Source organism: Mauremys reevesii, linkage group 8 (genome assembly GCF_016161935.1).
Source record: "Mauremys reevesii isolate NIE-2019 linkage group 8, ASM1616193v1, whole genome shotgun sequence".
Lineage (NCBI taxonomy): Eukaryota > Metazoa > Chordata > Testudines > Geoemydidae > Mauremys > Mauremys reevesii.
The window spans coordinates 92,447,117-92,465,309 of NC_052630.1; the positions used below are offsets into that span (position 1 = coordinate 92,447,117).

At 39.6% G+C, this 18,193-nt stretch overlaps 2 protein-coding genes across 5 annotated transcripts in view; one reads left to right on the forward strand and one right to left on the reverse strand.

Moving 5' to 3' along the window:
• DOCK7 (dedicator of cytokinesis 7) overlaps positions 1 to 18,193 on the forward strand; it is a 142,344-nt gene that overhangs the window by 51,375 nt on the left and 72,776 nt on the right. For all 4 annotated transcript variants that reach the window (XM_039484526.1, XM_039484527.1, XM_039484528.1 and 1 more), the window contains exons 12-14: positions 356 to 498; positions 2,989 to 3,082; positions 3,573 to 3,735. In XM_039484526.1, the coding sequence (XP_039340460.1) occupies positions 356 to 498; positions 2,989 to 3,082; positions 3,573 to 3,735 (400 nt within the window). The remainder of the gene's footprint in view (positions 1 to 355; positions 499 to 2,988; positions 3,083 to 3,572; positions 3,736 to 18,193) is intronic.
• Positions 6,799 to 16,499, reverse strand: ANGPTL3 (angiopoietin like 3). The gene is made up of 7 exons (XM_039484530.1): positions 15,921 to 16,499; positions 14,667 to 14,777; positions 13,633 to 13,750; positions 12,653 to 12,766; positions 11,341 to 11,436; positions 9,124 to 9,396; positions 6,799 to 8,283 (listed from the first exon to the last, which is right to left on the reverse strand). The coding sequence occupies exons 1-7, from the start codon at positions 16,413 to 16,415 to the stop codon at positions 8,102 to 8,104; spliced, it is 1,389 nt and encodes a 462-aa protein (XP_039340464.1). The 5' UTR covers positions 16,416 to 16,499; the 3' UTR covers positions 6,799 to 8,101.

Consider the following 18,193-nt stretch of genomic DNA (forward strand, 5'->3'; position numbering starts at 1 on the left):
TCCAAAGGAGTGGATTAATCTTTGTGAACCACACAGCTCATCTGAAACTGCTCTTCAGCATCCCCAAAACTGCCAGCTTCATCATCTTTCAGCACAAGAGAAATACATAAATCTCCACACAATAAAGACTTTTATAATAGCAATAAGGCACTGGGGTGAGGTTGCTATGAAAGGAGCAGAGGTATTCAGCTGTGCTTCATAGCTTCCTGATGCCTCAGGAGTGTGATTGTCTTAGCATAACCACCTCTTCTATCATGCTTATTGCATAATTTTTGAATGCAGCCGTTATCTTCCTGTGTAGGAAATCTGCTTGAAACAAATGTAGTTCTCTTTGTTTTTCTTCCTTTTGTTTTAGAACGCAAAGGATCTTGGTCAGAGAGACGGAATTCCAGTATTGTTGGAAGGCGTTCATTAGAAAGGACAACCAGTGGAGATGAAACTTGCAACCTTACTAGCTTTAGACCAGCTACTCTTACGGTGACAAACTTCTTTAAACAGGTACTGTACGAGCCATGGTCATTGTGGTGTTTCCCATGACACAGTATGATTTGGTTTGCCCTCCCGGTGAGGTCAGAGTAGAGCTGAGTGGATAATTCATAATCCATTGACTGAATTTAGCCTTGCTTTCCCATTCACAATTTGTGTTTGAGCAGCATCTGATTTCATTTATTTTACTGGAAGTTTATTCTACAGACACATTTTTGCAAACTGTTTGTTGTGATCTGTGGATTCTTTCTGAAAAGTTCATTGTGAATAATTGATTTATGAAATTTGAGCTGTGTCAACTTGTTCTGGGTGGATCCTTTGGTCACATGGTAATATCACTGTTCCCTAACTGGATCCGTGTAACTCATAGAAACAGATTTCCGCTGAGAATATTAGTTCATTCTTCTCCAGTGTTCTCTAATAAACATTTAAAATTCACTGTTTTCATGAACATTCCTGCAGTATACCGGTTTGCTCGAATAATCACAGAAGAAAACACAAAGCAGCCAGTGAGAATTTATTGTTTTTATTTGAGTGAATATGTGCCAAGGATATTTGATGTATTTGACCTACTCTCGGCCATGAACTGTAGCATAACTTTTGCTGTGGTGGCTGCATCATCAGCTCACACATAATGACCTCAATTCTTAGAGTTCCCTCAACCTCTGTTCAAACACCCCCATTCAATTCAATGGGTAATTTGCCATTGATTTCAATAGAAGCAAGACCAGGCTCTGCAGTGGGAGATGAGAATGGCCAGCAGCTCTTGGGATACTCTCAGCATTTGGAGGTCAGATCCCATGGTCGAGCAAATCCTTTCTGTTGCTGTGGTGCTGATGTCAGCTCTCCTCAGCTGAGGCTCTGGATTTCCCTGAGGAACAGCAGTGAGGGAAAGGTTTCAAAATATTTGGTATTTAAAGATAAGAGGATGGCAAGGGAGGCTGGACTATTTTTTAAATGGAAGCCATTTTGTTTTCAATTAAGTAAAGTATGAGGTAATTATTATTTGCCCCTTCTTAATTCCCATATGGACTAGCAGCTGAGGTAACTACTCTTGACCTAAAACTATATGCTTTCATTTCCCAATTTTCTTTAATGCAGTGCCTTGTTGGAAAAAAAGAATTGTTATTTGAGACTACTTTCTATCCTGTGATGTCATGTAATAGTGCATAATGTCTATTTATGAAATAAAAATGGTATTTTCAGGACCAGCTCATTCATCACTAGGAAACTGTTAAGATGTGAAAAGAGTGACTTTATCTATAGAAAAACTATTTACACTCTATTTTTCCTGAAATATGGGGCCTAGATTACTCTTCTTGAAATCAGAGGGCCTGATTCTGTAGTTGCATATGCTGGGGTAAATCAAGAAACTCCACTGAAGCCAGTGCGCTTACAGTGGCAGAAAACCAGTGTAAATGAAAGTAGAATCCAGCCCTATAGGATTTGGGCTTCCATAGGTGGTACCATTAGGGTGTTGGTGAAACACTCAATGGTAGAGCTTGTTGAAAAAAGAGGAGGTGACTTTTGCCAAAATGTTCACAAAAATGTAATCCCTTTTTCTCATCAAAATTTGAAATGTTGATGAGATTATTGAAATTGTGAATTTCCAAATTTTTCCGGCAGCTCTACTCAGTAGCATACCTGCTCTCTTGCTCCAGTTCATGTCTTTTCATCAAATTAGTAATGAAGACAGGTGGTTGAAAAATGGAAGAATCAGTTTTTTGAAAAAAATTAGAAGGTTTTTCCATTTCACAGGATTTGAAACAGAATCCTTTTTTAATTTGCTTGAACTTTTTTTATAAAACTTTTTTTGATCATTTTCTAAATTTTGATCCCCCTGAACCTCTTCCCCGTCCTTTTTTTTTATTTTTGGCCACCAAGTGCAATAAAATGATGTTCAGGGTGGTATTAGCATGTTTTTTGCTGTTCTGGAAAATGTCCTCAATTTTTGAAGCATTACCGAGTGGCAAAAGGAAAGGTGAAATTGTAACTCTGCCACTCTAACTTCTCCCAAGCCAAAGCTGAGGAAGTTTTGATGAGTTACAAAGTGGCAAAATGAAAAAAAGAAAAACGATAAAGTGGAACTCCTCTCCCTGCTCTCTCAACCCGCCTCAAAACCCTAGACATCATTAATTCTATTGTGCTCATTGGTAAAAAGGGGAGAAAAAAGGCAGAGGGAAGAAAGGGGGGGAAAATCCTTTGATATTTCATAATTTGAAAATTCAATTTTCTGTTTTTGATGAAAATAGGAATTTTGTTGGGGGGGGGAGATTTCTGAAAAAGGCTATCTTTATTTTTAAAAGTTTACAGTAAAAAATTTCATCCAGTTCCCATAATAAAAGGCCCATGATATTAACATAACCTGTTAATGTTCTCACCATCTTCTTCCAAGAAAGTATGTTTTAGAGTGAGGAGTAGAAAGGTGAGAGATGATTTTTTTTTCTAATTGCATTCTTACGTAGGCACTGTATTAAACATTTTTTTTCTCTCTAACAATAGGAAGGGGATCGCTTGAGTGATGAAGATTTGTACAAGTTCCTTGCAGATATGAGAAGACCATCTTCCGTTTTACGAAGGTTGAGACCCATTACAGGTATTTAACTATCTTGATGGAAAGAAACCTTTTTGGATTGTATATTATAAGATTGCTTGTCTGTCCCTCATAACTCCCACCTGATTCATCCACTCCTATCCCCGTACTCATTCTCTGTTGCCCATCTGTGCCCCCCAACCCTTTATTTCAGTGTTGCACAAATGCATTTGCCTCAGGACTGTGGCATTGTAGGATCTACGTGTATCTTCTAGATGGGAAAATCCTACTATTGTAAACTATATAATTGGCAGTTCAGGATAGTTCCTGATTGTATATTTATTACGCAGTCTAGTATTTCAAGTGCCAAGTGATGGGTGTCTAGATGTTTCCCTTAGGTCTATTAGCCTGTGAAATAATTTACTTTCAGGATATTTTTCAGAAGCGAAAGGCAAGTATATTAACCTTCTCCACTCTAGAAAACAGCATTAATATGCACACTGAATTTGTATTTTTCTTTCAATTAGTGTAATACATTTTTTTTTGTCTATAGCTCAGCTGAAGATAGACATATCTCCAGCCCCAGAGAATCCTCATTACTGTCTAACTCCAGAATTGCTGCAAGTCAAACTTTACCCAGATAGCAGAGTTAGACCTACAAGAGAGATACTGGAGTTTCCTGCTAGGGATGTGTATATTCCAAATACTACTTATAGGTAAGATTTTGAAATACATTTTAATCCCCATGAGATCAGCAGGTCCAGAACTTCCACGCTTATCATGTGGTTTGCTGCAAAACCTGCCACAGCAACAAATCCCCTGTGCCAAAGACATCATAAAGAGTCAGATTCTTATGGCAAAAAATAAACAGCTGTAGAACAGTTCTTTGCAGAACCTAGTAGACCTAGCTGCATAAAACTCAGAAATTTGTGGGCTTTCTTACAATCTGAGCGAGCTTTCTTCATTTTTAGTCTGAGGTTTGCTTGAGTTTCGGTTACAAACAAACCCAAAACCTCAAAGGAAATTTCAGTTGAAACCTCACACGTTTCATGTGGTTTTGTGTTAAAATCATAATTACTTCAGCACAGTCCCAACATGAAACCATAAACCTGAACTGTCTTTCAGTTACATAATGAAACTCAAATCCAGATGAGTTTTACAACCGTGTCAGTAAATCGGGGCCATGATATCAGTGAACAAGGGGTTAATTTCAGCACATCTTTTCCCTCTTTTTGCTCATGTGTCATGGGGAGGTGCTGTAAGAGTGACATCTTGGAAGGCAGAAGGGAGAGAATGCCTTTTGGGAAGATAGGGTCACATGCTCAGGGGCCATAGGATTGTGTTGGACGTAGAGATGATCAAAAAATTTTCTTGTAAACATTTTTTGATGCAAAATGTCTTTGACTTATGAAAATTTTAGTAGAAAAAATTCCTATAATTTGAAAAGCTATTTTTAATTGAAAAAAATGTTTAGAAGAAAAAATTTCCACCAGCTTTAGGTTCAACCCTGCCCTTTGATGTGTCAACAGAACTATATGGTGCATTGCCGGTTTATCACTGCTGTTGTGTGTTCATTTTTCAGTATTTTGGTTTCCCTATCACTTTTATCTCATACTCCTCCTCTACCCCCTTTTTGGTGGTGGTGGTGGGGGTGAGGGGAGGAGGAGAAGAAAGAACATTTATTTCCTGTGAAAAATAAAAATAAAAGAAAATCCACCAAAAATTGGAAAAGATATATTTAAATAATAATAATAATAATTCTTGCAGAAAATTATTACTGTTTTTGACCAACCATAGCTCTCCTCCAAGCTGGAGGACAGATTTACTGTCTTTACTTTCAGACGATCTTAACTTATTTTGCTTTTTTCTTATAAACACTAACCCTTGAAGAGAATACATTGCCAACTGAGACTGTCCTTTTCTTCTTAGTCATTTCACCAGTCCACATCTCTGCATTACATTTTAGTATAAACATTTCATAGATCTCTAATAACTGCTTAAGTATAGTCACAGTAAATATTTTGTTGACCTGTTCATAGCACTTCGATACATATTCAGATATAAATCCTATGGATAGTCAAATGATTAAGCTCATTTAAAAATCAATTACCTGCATTGAAAGTATACTAATATTCTACAGATCATGTGGAACATCTTTTGTTCCCTGTAGTATGTATATAACAAACATTTTTATTACCAGCTACCCACTTAAACTGTTTCTGAAAGTATATTCTTTAACTACTTCATTTATTGTACTTGTATGATCCCCCGTTACCATAGTATTTGAGCATCTCGCTATCTTTAATGGATTTATCCTCACTATACCCTTGTTGGGTAGGGACTTGCTGTTTTTATGGGGAAGAGAGGCTGGGTTCTTCTGGGGAGAGCCAGTCCTTCTCTGCCCTTCCAAATTACTTCATTCTTCTCCTAGCTGATCACCCTGATTTGCCCTGCCTCCCCTTTGTAATCTTTTCCATCCCTTGCCTCATGCTGGAAGGCTGCAGTCATTGGGCAACTGTGGGCCGGGCATAACTGGCCTGGCTCCAGGACACAGCTGTTAGCTCAAAGCCTGGCCATTAGGAGTTGGTGATGGGCTGTGAGCATGATAGTCTCTGCTTACTCAGGAGTACCACTTTCAGAAACCGGGGGTGGGGGAGGGAGCCGATGAGCTGCGGAAGGGCTTGTTTTGCAGCTGTGATAGAGGGGAAAGGAGATGGAGGCAGTGAAAGTAAGGAGATGAAAACCCATCTCACATTCTTCTTTATAGAACACTAAGGATCAGATGTTGGGGTTCTAAAACATTGGACTCTACCTGTCCGTCAAGACCCTCTCTCCTGCTAGAAAATTTTTACCAATAAGTTGAACTCTTGGGCTCTTTCGCTAGAAGTAGCTAGTGCTGAAGTCCATTGAAAGTGTATCTAATCTGCAGGTCTGACACGTGTTTTAGCCCAACCCCATCTTACCATCCATAAATTAAAGCCCTTGACACATGTATTTAGATCCTCAGAATACATGCTTGCTAGCGTGTCCAGGAGTATAGGTACCCCTTACTGAAATTTGTGTCTCAGACCACCCACTTTGCAGTGAGGATGAAGCTAAAGCATGTGTTGCTGAGGTCATGTTTGAATAGGTCGCCAATGCTATTCCACAATTCCCATGGCCTGTATATCTTTCTACAGACCCAACTTCCTGCTCCTCAGGGGCAGGACATCTCTCATTGCTTTTTTCCAGATGTTTGGCAGTCTTCTATGGGTCTAGTGACTGAGGCTTCACCAGGAAGTAATGACTTTTCTTGACTGGAAAGTGAATTGGTTTGTGTCTATGGATTAGTCTATTAGCAGTGAAGAAAACCAGCTCCAGACCATTGAAATTGGAGAGCTTCAAAGTACAGTCTAAATAACTGCACAGTAGATTTATCACTCAGGCATTGTTACAAGGGGCAGGACAGGGGAGTGAGGATCCAGTCCTGAGGGTAGGATGAAACAGCACAAACTGGTGGGAAAAACTGGTGAGGCAGCCCTGCTGTTTCTTGTTTTCCAAGGATGCTAGCAGACGGGGACTGAGATTTTCACAGAGGATAAGCAGCATCAAGACAGTTCTTGTCCTCATCCCCAGACTACCTTTCCTCTAAGCTGGTGTGGGTCTCCTTGGCCTCTGGAGACTAGACAAACCTCTGTATGGGTACAGCAAAGTTTCTTTTTGGAAATCTTCTTTATTGATTTTTAAAGTGTCATACAAACAACTAAACATTTCCAGTACATCGGTACAAATGTGCACTTTCTCTTGGTTGATCATCTTACTTTGATTGTAATGAGTGCATTTCAACAGCATCAGACCTCTAATTAAATTAGTTAGTTTATTGTTTCTCTGAAATTTGCTAATCATATTCAACCTTGTTTTTATTTTGACAAAATATAGTTTTAAAAGGTGGGGGTCTTTTAATGGCTACAAATGTTAAAATGCTACAAAATTCATACAGTACAGTTGTTAGGTAAGATAGAAAAGTCAATATGACTCAAAATAATCACATTCTACGGCTCCTACCATGCAAACACTTACATGCACGCCTAACCGTAAATATGTGAATAGTCCCATCGACTTTGGGGGTTCCTCCTTTGAGTAAATTTATGCAAATATGTGTTTGCGGATTGGGACTGAAGGTCCTGCAGGATCTTACAGTCCTTACCAATGTGATTAGTTGAGTTGCACCATTGACTTCAGTGGGATTTCTTGCATAGGTACAGGTTGCAGGATTGGTTTCTATTTATATTAAAGGCAGTTGGTCTGTTTCAAACACAGCACTTTGTCCAGTTGATTCCATAAATAAGATTTACCAAAAGGTAATTTAAGGGCCTGATTCAAAACCCATTGAAATCCATACGAAAAAGTAACAGCAGTCTTTGGATCAGGCCCTGAGAATTATTCTACAAAGTATAATATAAAAGGTTAGTTTCACATTCTGGGTTTCCAGATGTGCTGCTTTCCTAGTTGCATGAGCACAACAATGAAGATCTGGCTCAAGATACACAGCTGGATGTTCACATTTAAATACATAGTACCATAAAATGCAGACTTATTTGCCAATTCATTCATGCATAGACACATTCCAAGACTATAGTACTTGAGTCTAACATGAAAGTAAGTTACTTTATAATGTAAAATCTTTTTTTCTTCAAAACTAATACTTAAATGTTTTCTGTAGAATTCTGTCAGTCTGTTATTTTTATTGAAACATTTTGAATAGTCTCCTCTACATAATCCAGAAACAAGTGCATTGGCCTGAAAATTCTTGTCCGCATGCAATACAGTGCCAAAATATCAAAAGCACATCCAGTTTCTAGGCACTAGTGTTCAAAGGTGGGGATGCGTATGTAGTTTTGAACTTGAAATATATTTATATTGGAAAAAATAATACTCTCAAAATATACCATAAGACCATAGCAGACTCCTCCGTGTTGTATCATTGAGTAGTATGGAATATATGTAATGCCTTGTATTTGGGCATTCAGCCCTGATTATTAGTTCATGTTATGTTTAATGTTCAGTGAATGTGTGTTCAATTAAACACATCAGAATGAGGTTTCACTCAAAACTTTCTAAATCCGTAGGATGTATCATCAGTTTGGTTGACTTGATCAAATAGAATCTTCCTTTCTGAGGCTTCCAGTATATTCCTCGTCTCCTTTCCAGTTTTCCTTCTGATCTTGGTTTGATATATTTTCCATTCAGATTGGTTTCCCCACACGTTCTGTGCCACCAGCCACCTAAAAACAATATTTTGGTGTCATTTAGTCCACATTTTACTTTTTCTGTTTGACATCAGAAGGCTAGTCACTGATATGGACTGCATTTTCAAAATAAGGCTTCTTTAGGCCTGATCCAACTCCCATTGAGGTCAATGGGAGACTCTCTTTTGTTTTTTTGTTTTTTAAATGTATAGAAAAATTCTACCTTTGTCCTAGATATATCTATCAGTTTTGAGGTGAATGTGACTTATATTGTACATTTTAAAGCAGACCAAACTCAGGCTTGAAATGGAAACTCGGCTGCAGGCTTAACTATAGTCTGCTGCGTATGATAGAGTGGAGTTAATATCCAGTCCATCTTCTGTTTTGTGCAAGAAGGGATTACATGTAGAAAGCCAATGTAGTCCAGTGGCTGGGCTCTGGACTAGGACCCTGTACATGGGAGGTGAACTCCTGGCTCCATTGAAGTCTGTGGCAAAACTCCTACTGACTTAAATGAACAAGGAACTCACCCCTGAGTTCCATTTCTATCGCTGCTACTAATTCACTCTATGACCTTGAGCAAGTCACTTAGCATCTCTGTGCTTCAGTTTTCCCCATCTGTGAAATGGGATAATAATGCTCAGGTGTTGTCTTAGGACTCTGAAATCTGTGGAGAAAAAGCACTACACAAGTGCTGATAATTATTATTTTATTTTATGTTCTTAATTTGCAGGGGAGAGATTTTATGAACTAGTCTTTTCAATCTCTAACATCCGTGAGAGCTGAGCCATTATTGGTAGATTCCCAGTAATTCATGAAGTTATATCTAATGTAACAAAGGGAACTGAAATTGTAATGTGCTTTGAATACTGGTACCTGAATATCTTTCTGGACAGTTGAAATCTCTCTTTGTAGCATTGTCATGATCCATCATAGAGAACCTCAGTTCTGTTTGTTCAGGCAGTGCGTTGGGAATATTTCCTGAGATCTGTGAAAGATGAAGTGTGTAGTCTGTTTCTGGGCTTCCCAGGGTGAATGTGTACTCAATGCAACGTTTATTGTCTTTCCAGTCTTTCAGCTCAATACGTAAAATGTAGTCAGCTTGGTTAGCAATGGAATATAACTTCGCTAGTCCCAACCAAAATTCCCCTGCAAGGACAGGTTGCATGAATATCATTAGTATGGAGTTAAGACAGAGCACAATTATTTAAAAAGGTTTATTCATTGCTTTAATTAAATCAATAGTATGAGTCTTGGGAACTCTTGATCTTTTCAGAGAGTCTCCTGAAACATTCTTTTTGTTTACATCTTTTTAATTACACACTCGTGATCAATAAAAACTAGATATATAAATGAAATGGAACCTCTCCTAATTTTCACAGCGCTTGTGAAGGACTGCAAAGGGGACTCCAGACATTTAAAAAAAATGCGTAACTGAAACAGTATGATAAGTGAAGCAAGTGACATATATAAAACTTAATTGTAATGGAAATGGATTTCACTTGTGGCTGTAGGGGTGGTGGTGGGGGCCTAAATTGGGATTTTGATGCCCTTATATAACAAAAAATGGATTTAATTTAAGTAGTTTTTCTCCTTCATGGACTTTTTGATAGTTGAACATATCGTTTAGCAGAATATGAACCAGCTTCTTATTATGTCTACTACTGATCCCCGTGCAAAAATAATACTGCCAAATGTGAATGCCACACAAGCAAGGTGCCCACCTACATTTCAAGGAACAAAGGACAAGCTCTTTTGAAAAAATACAGGACAATATTTTAAGAAGCACCCTTTTACGTTCATGTTAGAAAATCCTTCACAGGCCACAGTCATACATTGGTATCTCTGTATATTTGTATGATCCTTTGCGTGAATTTTTCTGATCTATGGAACAAAATGCACCCTATATCAGGGTTTCTCAAACAGGGGTCGCCGCTTGCGTAGGGAAAGCCCCTGGCGGGCCGGGCCGGTGTGTTTACCTGCCCTGTCCGCAGGTCTGGCAAATCGCGGCTCCCACTGGCCGTGGATCGCTGCTCCGGGCCAATGAGAGCTGCTGGAAGCGGCGGCCAGTAAGTCCCTCGGCCCACGCCACTTCCAGCAGCTCCCATTGGCCTGGAGCAGCAATCCGCGGCCAGTGGGAGCTGCGATCATGGGATATGGGAATTCTACACCAAGTAAGGCACATTCCTTAAAATAAGAGGCAGGAATCCTCCTACATGAGAAAATGCTTGCCTTGGTCCTATTCACTGCTCCAACACCAGAGGGGAGGAGTGGAGCAACTCTTCACTGTTGCAGATGTGAAATAAAACAATAGTTGATATCATGCTACTGTCTACACTCTGCTCTGTGAGTAGATTGGGAAATTAGTGGCTTGAATCTGCCACCTGAGTCCTACCACAGTGAGTCATTTTTCTGTAAAAGGAGAATCAAGTAATTTTTAATAGATGCATAGAAAAATCTGCTGGATAAGCAAGTCGTTAGCCAATACTTGGCATTAAAAATGGTCTTAGAGTTGATGATTAACTAATATAAACATGGGTGTTTCCTCACCATTCACATTCTAGGTAAGATGATTGGCTGCCAATGATTGGGAGACTGGATGTGTAGAGAGGAAAATATTGTCTAGCCTGATGGTGTCTTGAGCTTGAACAATTAATGTGGTGGTGTTTAGTGTAAACATGGTATGGTGGGAGGAAGAAGTGCTGCTTTGCCGCTGTTTACTGTGTCTTGTTTTCTTGTGGTCGGAAATGTGTATCAAGGAAACCTAGAACTTTGGATGGGGAGTTTGAAAAGGGCAGAATCTAAATAAATAAAATAACATTTAAAGCTGAAATGAGTCTTTTTGGTCTGATTTAGCAAAGCTCGAGCACATGTTAAAGGGTAAGCACATGCTTAAGTGCTTTGCTGAATTCAGGGCCGTATGATTCCTGGTATGCAATAGGCAGTGTCTCACATTAGCTATACGAGCGGCTCAGATTGGTTTGCTTGTTTCTGCCTGCTGGTGTGTGAATGCACTAGATTCATCCAAGATTCCAGCATCGGAAAGCAGCTAACAGCCTATAAAAGAAGAAGGAGCAAAAAGAGTGCCTTTACCCTTGAGATCACCAAAACCATTTGCATAGCTCTCCCAGGTTTGGTTGAAATCTAGGGATCCATCAACTCTGTTTTGAATGACTGTCCATGAGCTGTCTGTGAATGACAAAGGGAAGGAAAACATAAACCTGGTAGGTCATTTTAACCATTTGTTTGGACTTTGACAAGAGTAGAGCAATAGATAAAAAGAGAAATTAATTGTTCCATGTTAGTAGCTTTGCTGGGCATTTTATAAATACCATTTACAGTCAACAAAATTCTCTTAAGTGGTAGCTCTTGACTGCTTAGGGTATTTTGCTAACATTCGTATAAAGCGTGACTGATTTTTTTGTTTTTTGAAGTAACCAGGTCATGACACCCTCATCTGACCCAGTTACAACAAACATGGTTGAATTATGACCTTCAGCAGTTTCTTTTCATAAACCACAGGCCAACCATGTTTGCACATCCAAACATATCACCCTGCCTCACTATGTTTGCATCAGTGTATTCTTAGAAACTCTAGGCAGCTGTGCCAGAGATCAGGGAGTCAAGAGGGCACTTACATAGAGCAGCACTGCCAGTCTGAGAGGCACTGTGCTGTGGTCTGATACGATGGGAGGAAGGACAGCTGGCCAAACTGGTGATACACATGCATGTGTACCACAAAATAACAGCATTATGACTTTGTTACAGGAAGACAAGCAGATACCAGCGTAGGCTTCTGGCAAAGATATACCATCGGTAGTTGTCATAGTTGTTATGTGTGTATCAAGCATGTTGTGCATGGACACAATCCTTATTTAGATCCAACATGGTCACTGACTGATGACAAACTAATTGAAATGTGTTAGCATGGATAAACTCATGGCAGTTCTGTACCCCAGAAAAACGTTATAAAGAATGCGTGTCAGACTATTCAAAGCATAACCACTGCTAGCTGGCCATGGCGAGTGTTATGCCATTAACTGGTTTAATTTAGAAAAGTTACTAGTTGTTTGTAATACAGTGTTAGTAATCATTGCTTTTTAGTGGTCATTTGGCTGTAGGGATGAAAAGCTATTTCCCGCAGATGCTAATGGATTTGCTTCTTGCTTATACTGAAGAATGGACTGAACAAAGATTGGAAGTGATTTCTTCAATTCCCTGTGGTGTTTGGAAAAATAGGGACGAATTCAGAATGCCACTGGCTGCAGTCAGCCTTATAATAGATGACAACCTTGTGGGTGGTCTGATGTAAGTTTGTATATATTTTAGGGCAGTAAGCACATTTCAGTTTACCAGTAAACTGTTAAAGGAAGAATTACATTGCTTCTAGCGTAACTGGTCTTACCAGATTTCATTTCACAATAGACATTAAAAGCTTCTGATCCGTTGGGCTTAATAGAGTAAATGCCACTGGTCCGTTCACCTCTCTTATAAAGGGCAGTGCAATCAGTAGCAACACCTGGAATAGCAATAATTAAAGAATTACAGATATCTTTTTGCAGTTAAGAAGCTTGCAGGACAGAATCCAACACTGCAGAGGTAATTGCCTTTTTCAAGCCTCTTGGAACAAAACAGAAGCTGGAATAGTTGGTTCAGCAGGAGTGTTCTTTTATGACGGTTCCTTCTGTGAAATGGGCAAATTTAAATTCTGAGGACTAAAAATTACGTCAGAGGAAAAGTGGCCAACTGGTTGTTGGGTAGCTGGTGTTTGCTCAATTAGGCTAGGTTTCAATTTAGATAATCTTACAAAAGGTATAAGACTGTTGGACATAATGACTTATTTTCTCCACAAAGTTCTAATCATGGTTGTTTGAATTAAACTGAATTCCCAAACGTTACTATTGCTGAAGTCTAAAAATGCTGATCAGCTTTAAAAATCTAATCCGCGTCCAGTCAGTCCAAGTTTCAGTCCATTTTCCAATGGACAAATGCCTGCATCATCAAAACTGACAATAAAGGTACCGCCTTGTATGTGTGATACAAAATGTAACCCAGGGAAAGGTCAGAGACTGAATTGCCTACCGAGACCGAACTATTTCAACCCTAGAAGTTGTCCCACTTTGTGAAAGTGGAGGCACATTTGTGGGGCAGTATGGGGAAATGTGCACTGCTGCACCTTTTGTATGATTAAATAGAGGACTTGAGTCTCCAAGGCTGAAAACCCAGTCCCTTTCATAAGAACTGGCTTCACAGAGAAACTAGAAAAAGAAAGGTAAAAACCTCCTGTATCTGACCATTTAACAGTGAGCACATGCAGGCACACAGATGTACTACTGCCAGCACAATGTGTTACACAGTCATACCTAAAGCATTATATGATCTTACCATTGAATTCCTGACCTGGAGCTGTGGAATTATGTGAAGGAAGGGGAATGATCTTTGGTTCAGGGTGCTTCAGAGAAAATGAACTCTCTGTGTTTTCTTGGAAACTTGTATTGCTTAGCTGAAAAGAAGCATATTTATATATTATTGATTTCCCAAGCATCTTGGAATTATAATCAAAAGTCGTATACTTAGTTCAACAATCCAAGGTACTGTATCCATTTTTATTGTCCATTTAATCTTTTAAAGTAATCAGGGTACAATTTGAAAAGTGTTTTATAAATGTTCCTGGCAATTTTGAATATACTAATGCTAACATGCCTCTTTGAAACTCATGTTTGGTCTACAAAACTTCTTCACTGAGATAAGCTGCCAGTTTGCTTACCTACCCATTTGACATGTATCTTGATCGGTGGATGGACTTAACTTGGCCCGTAAATAACACCACTCTGGCAACTAGTCCCAACCTCTAGAGAGTTTATGGAACCCTTGGGCCCTGCACTAAAAACTCTTTTCTTTTGGGGCCTGCTATGAGGAGTGAAATTAAATAGGAGCATGTCAATTTCAAAACCATGTCAGTTGTACCCACAGCTGTGGTAACAGAGGTTAAACATTTTAGTGTAGAGGCATGGTGCTGTGTTGAAATGAATATAGCAGCAGAGAGGAGGAAAAAGGGAAAATAAGTTAACACTGGGAGGCAGGAGAAAGGACAGAGTTGGAAGAACAGTGAGGTTGGTAATTAGAAAATTAAACAAAATGAGAAAAGTTACAATCCCCAAACATGCCCCACTTGGGTTTTATAGTCCATGGTGCAGAGCTTTATACTCAGCCCTCATGCCCTCAGCCCCAACCACATACTGCAGCACCACAGCAGTTCCATCGCATTTAGCAGTTGCACACCCACAAAAAGATTGTGTCCCAAGATTTGCATTTTGGCCCCTGGGGTTATTTCCTCCCTCCTCCCCCACCCAGGTATCTCAGACAATCAGAATGAATTCTGGAAAGGAGAAGTGTATTCAGATAACTAGTTCCTCTACCTTCTCTTCCAGCTCTTTTATTTGATTGTGCTGTTTATCAAGTTGTGCATGCTGTTCTTGTACAACTTTGAGAAGTTGCCTAATGTGATTGTCCTGTTGCTGTACAAAATTCTGGAGGGGAAAAAAGTGGAACTTTATCAAAGACAGCTTTCATTCTGTGTTAGAAAGATCAGATTAATGCTTTAGCAAAAGTATCCTTCAACCAGTCTTTTTTTATCTGTGTCACTTTTTAAAGGCAAAACCATTGCACAATGGTTATTGTTTTCCTTTCTTTTGCCTTCCCTGTCCTATCTTGTGAGGCAGAATCCTCTCTTTTCCCTCTGCACTGAGTATCTACACCAATTTTGGACCAAATTATGTAGCTCTTACTTGAGCAAAACTGCTGTCAGCTTCAGAGGCCTTCATTTGGTCCTTAATTTCAAACACTTTAATCCCACTCTGTAGGTGACTCAAAGAATGAATTTTTGTGGAGCTGTCTTGTGTTTTTCATTGAACTATATAAATAACACATTCCAGTAGGCCAGTAGAGAGGAAGGATGCTCCAGTGGTTAGGCCTTGGAAGACCTGGGTTAATTTCCCTGCCGTGCCATGTGCTTTCTGTGTGACCTTGGGCAAGTCACCTAGCCTTTCTGTGCCTCAGTTCCCATCTGTAAATTGGGGATAATGGCACTGCCTTACCTCCCAGGGTGTAGTGAAGATAAATATATTGAAAATTTTGAGATGCTCAGGTACTGTGCTGATGGGGACCATATAAGTACCATAGATAGACAGCTCCTCTTTAAAGTTCATTTTTTAAATAAATGTTACTAAAGCTTATAAACATTAAACCTATCAGAATTCACATAGACCACAATTTTGCAATGAACTGTATTGTGCTGTAGTTTGTTAATCTGATTTCCAAAGGGTTTACCATTATGCTTTAGTGTACTTTGAAATTGATTTTTTTTTTAAGCGCAGAGCAAAATATGTAGGGCCATATCATTCCATCTGTTTTCAAGCATATTTCCTCACTGATTTCTTTGGGGATTTATGCTTTAAAACTGATGACATTTCGTGGCCCATAATAAGACACTTGAATTGATTTCTGCAAGACTATTATTCTCCAGATTAATATACAAAGCTTATTTCTCAAAATACATATTACTGCTTCTAGAAATGTGTGGAGGAAACATGGCTTTCAGAGTAACACTCCTTAAAATACCATCCCGATTTACTTTGGCTTTCTACCCTCTGGGTTTCCTCAAGTCTACTTACTTTGAGTGAAGTCATTTCTTTCGGTTCTTGAACTTCAGGCTGGATGTGGACTAATTTAATTACTTTCTCTTCCAGCCCCCCTACTTTCTCTTGAAGCTGGATCTTGTCTTGTAATAGGTCTTCAATCTTTGAGTTCAGCTGGAGGGATATATTCCTTATCTCTTCATTGTTGGCCTGCAATCTGGAAGTTGTTTTTCTGAGCTCTTCTTCTTCTACCTTGATTTCATTGGTTTGCAGTGAGAGCTCATAAAAAGACTTGTCAAAAATGTTCAGTTTTTGAAAGATGTCGTTCATTTGCCCCTTGGTCTTGTGGACAAAGTCTTTAAGGCCATGCCCAAGCTGGAGAAGCCCATTAGCTAAAATCCGCACATCATCTAACATGGCAAATCTTGAGTTTGGCTCAGGAGGTGCAGAATCAAAAGAAGAGTAGTCCTTGTCAATTTTACTTGAAATAGCAAAAGGGGCAATGAAAAGAAAGACGAGGGCTATTTTCATGGTGTCTGTTTCCAATGTCCTAAGGTAGTTTTGAACAGAGCTATTTTCCCTAGTTATGGTTTTTGCTGTATGGTGGTTCTAGGTTGAAGAATTTAGCCTATATATATGCCTGTTCGGTTCAGAAAAGGCAAACGGATTAAGTTGATCATTAAACCATGTATAATTGAACTAATGTAACCTCTGTCCTGTCCAGGTTGATATCTGGAAAGATAAACCTGAGTGACCAGCCTGTTGCTGATTAAACTAGTACTTACATTTTCAATATGTCAGCTATTCTGTTGTTAAAATTATTGGTCGACGTGATGTATTGATGGATATAGCCCTTTCTTAACAGGTTCATGTTTTGTTTTGTTTTTAATCATAGTCTTGAACTATGGATAAGGGTCTAAATTACCTCTGAGTTACAGTGTAAGGGTTCTTTACTTTGCCAGAGGAATGTAAAAGGGCCTTAGCATAAATGAGATGCAGTCTCTGTGTTTCAGATTCTGCCCTCTAGTGGAGGTGAGGGGGACATCCTACAGCAGGGCAATTCACTGAGCCTGACTCTGATCTCACACCACTTTGACACTGGTGTAATTCAATGTACTTCAACTGATTTACTCTTCAGTTACCCCAGGATAAGTGGCAGCAGAATCAGACACAGTAAATGTAGACTCATTGGGCTTGATTTTCCACTCCCTTGCACCTTCTTTAAGTTCTTTAATCCTGTGCACAGTGGATGTAAAATGCTACCCCTGGTGTACGTGAGTGGAGAATTCTGATTTGGCAGATTCACTTTGTGATCATTTTGCACAAGTGTACATGACTTCTCAAGGTTCAAGCAGTGGAAATCAGAACCACTGGGTTTCTGAGGCATCATGTGATCAGGAGGGCAAAGGTCGATGCTCATGATTCCTTAGGAACCTAAAGGAAACTCCAGCACATCATGAGCCATCCACATGGAGCATCTGCCATTCCATGCTAATCTGCTTCCTTGATAACCTCTTCCTGAGTAGCTATGCTACCATTTACCATCCCCTCTGTACCTATGCTGGACAGTCCTCTAAGTGCTGGGAGTATTTTTAGGACATCATGAGTTTCAGCGGGAAATTCTGCAGGGGTTTCCTTTTGTTTGCAGGGTGAATTTGCATGGGTTTGTGGATGATGCAACTGAGAAACTTTTCCTGGTCGTAGAGTATGTCTACATTTAAACTGCTACAGCTGTGCCGTCGTAATGCTTTGGTGTAGATGCTACCTATGTTGATGGGAGGGGTTCTTCCATCAGCACAGGTATTCCACCTCCCAAGAGAAGATGGCTAAGTCTTCTTTTGACTTAGCGCGGCCTACACTTGAGGGTAGGCCGGCCTAGCTACGTCCCTCAGGATTGTGGATTTTTCACACTCCTGAGAGATGTAGCTATGCCAATATAAATTCCCAGTGTAGACCAGCCATTCATTAAGCTTGGCTTTGCAAAGCCTTAAACCATGGGCTTTGCAAAGCCCTAAACCATGGGCTTTGAAATGCTGCATTCCAAGGGTGGGTGAGAGGGACAAAGCTGTACTTAGGCTTGGTGTGTACTTGAAAGTTATACAGATGCTTCCCGGGTTACGCAAACCCGATTTGTGGAAATCGGTAAGCTTTTTTTTGGTGTGTGTAATTGTCGGAGATATGTTCCCGACTTACGCAAAATTCAACTTACGCAAGGCATTCTGGAACAGAACGTTTGCGTAAATCGGGGTGCTTCTGTATCAATATAGGCGGGAGGGATAGCTCAGTGGTTTGAGCATTGGCCTGCTAAA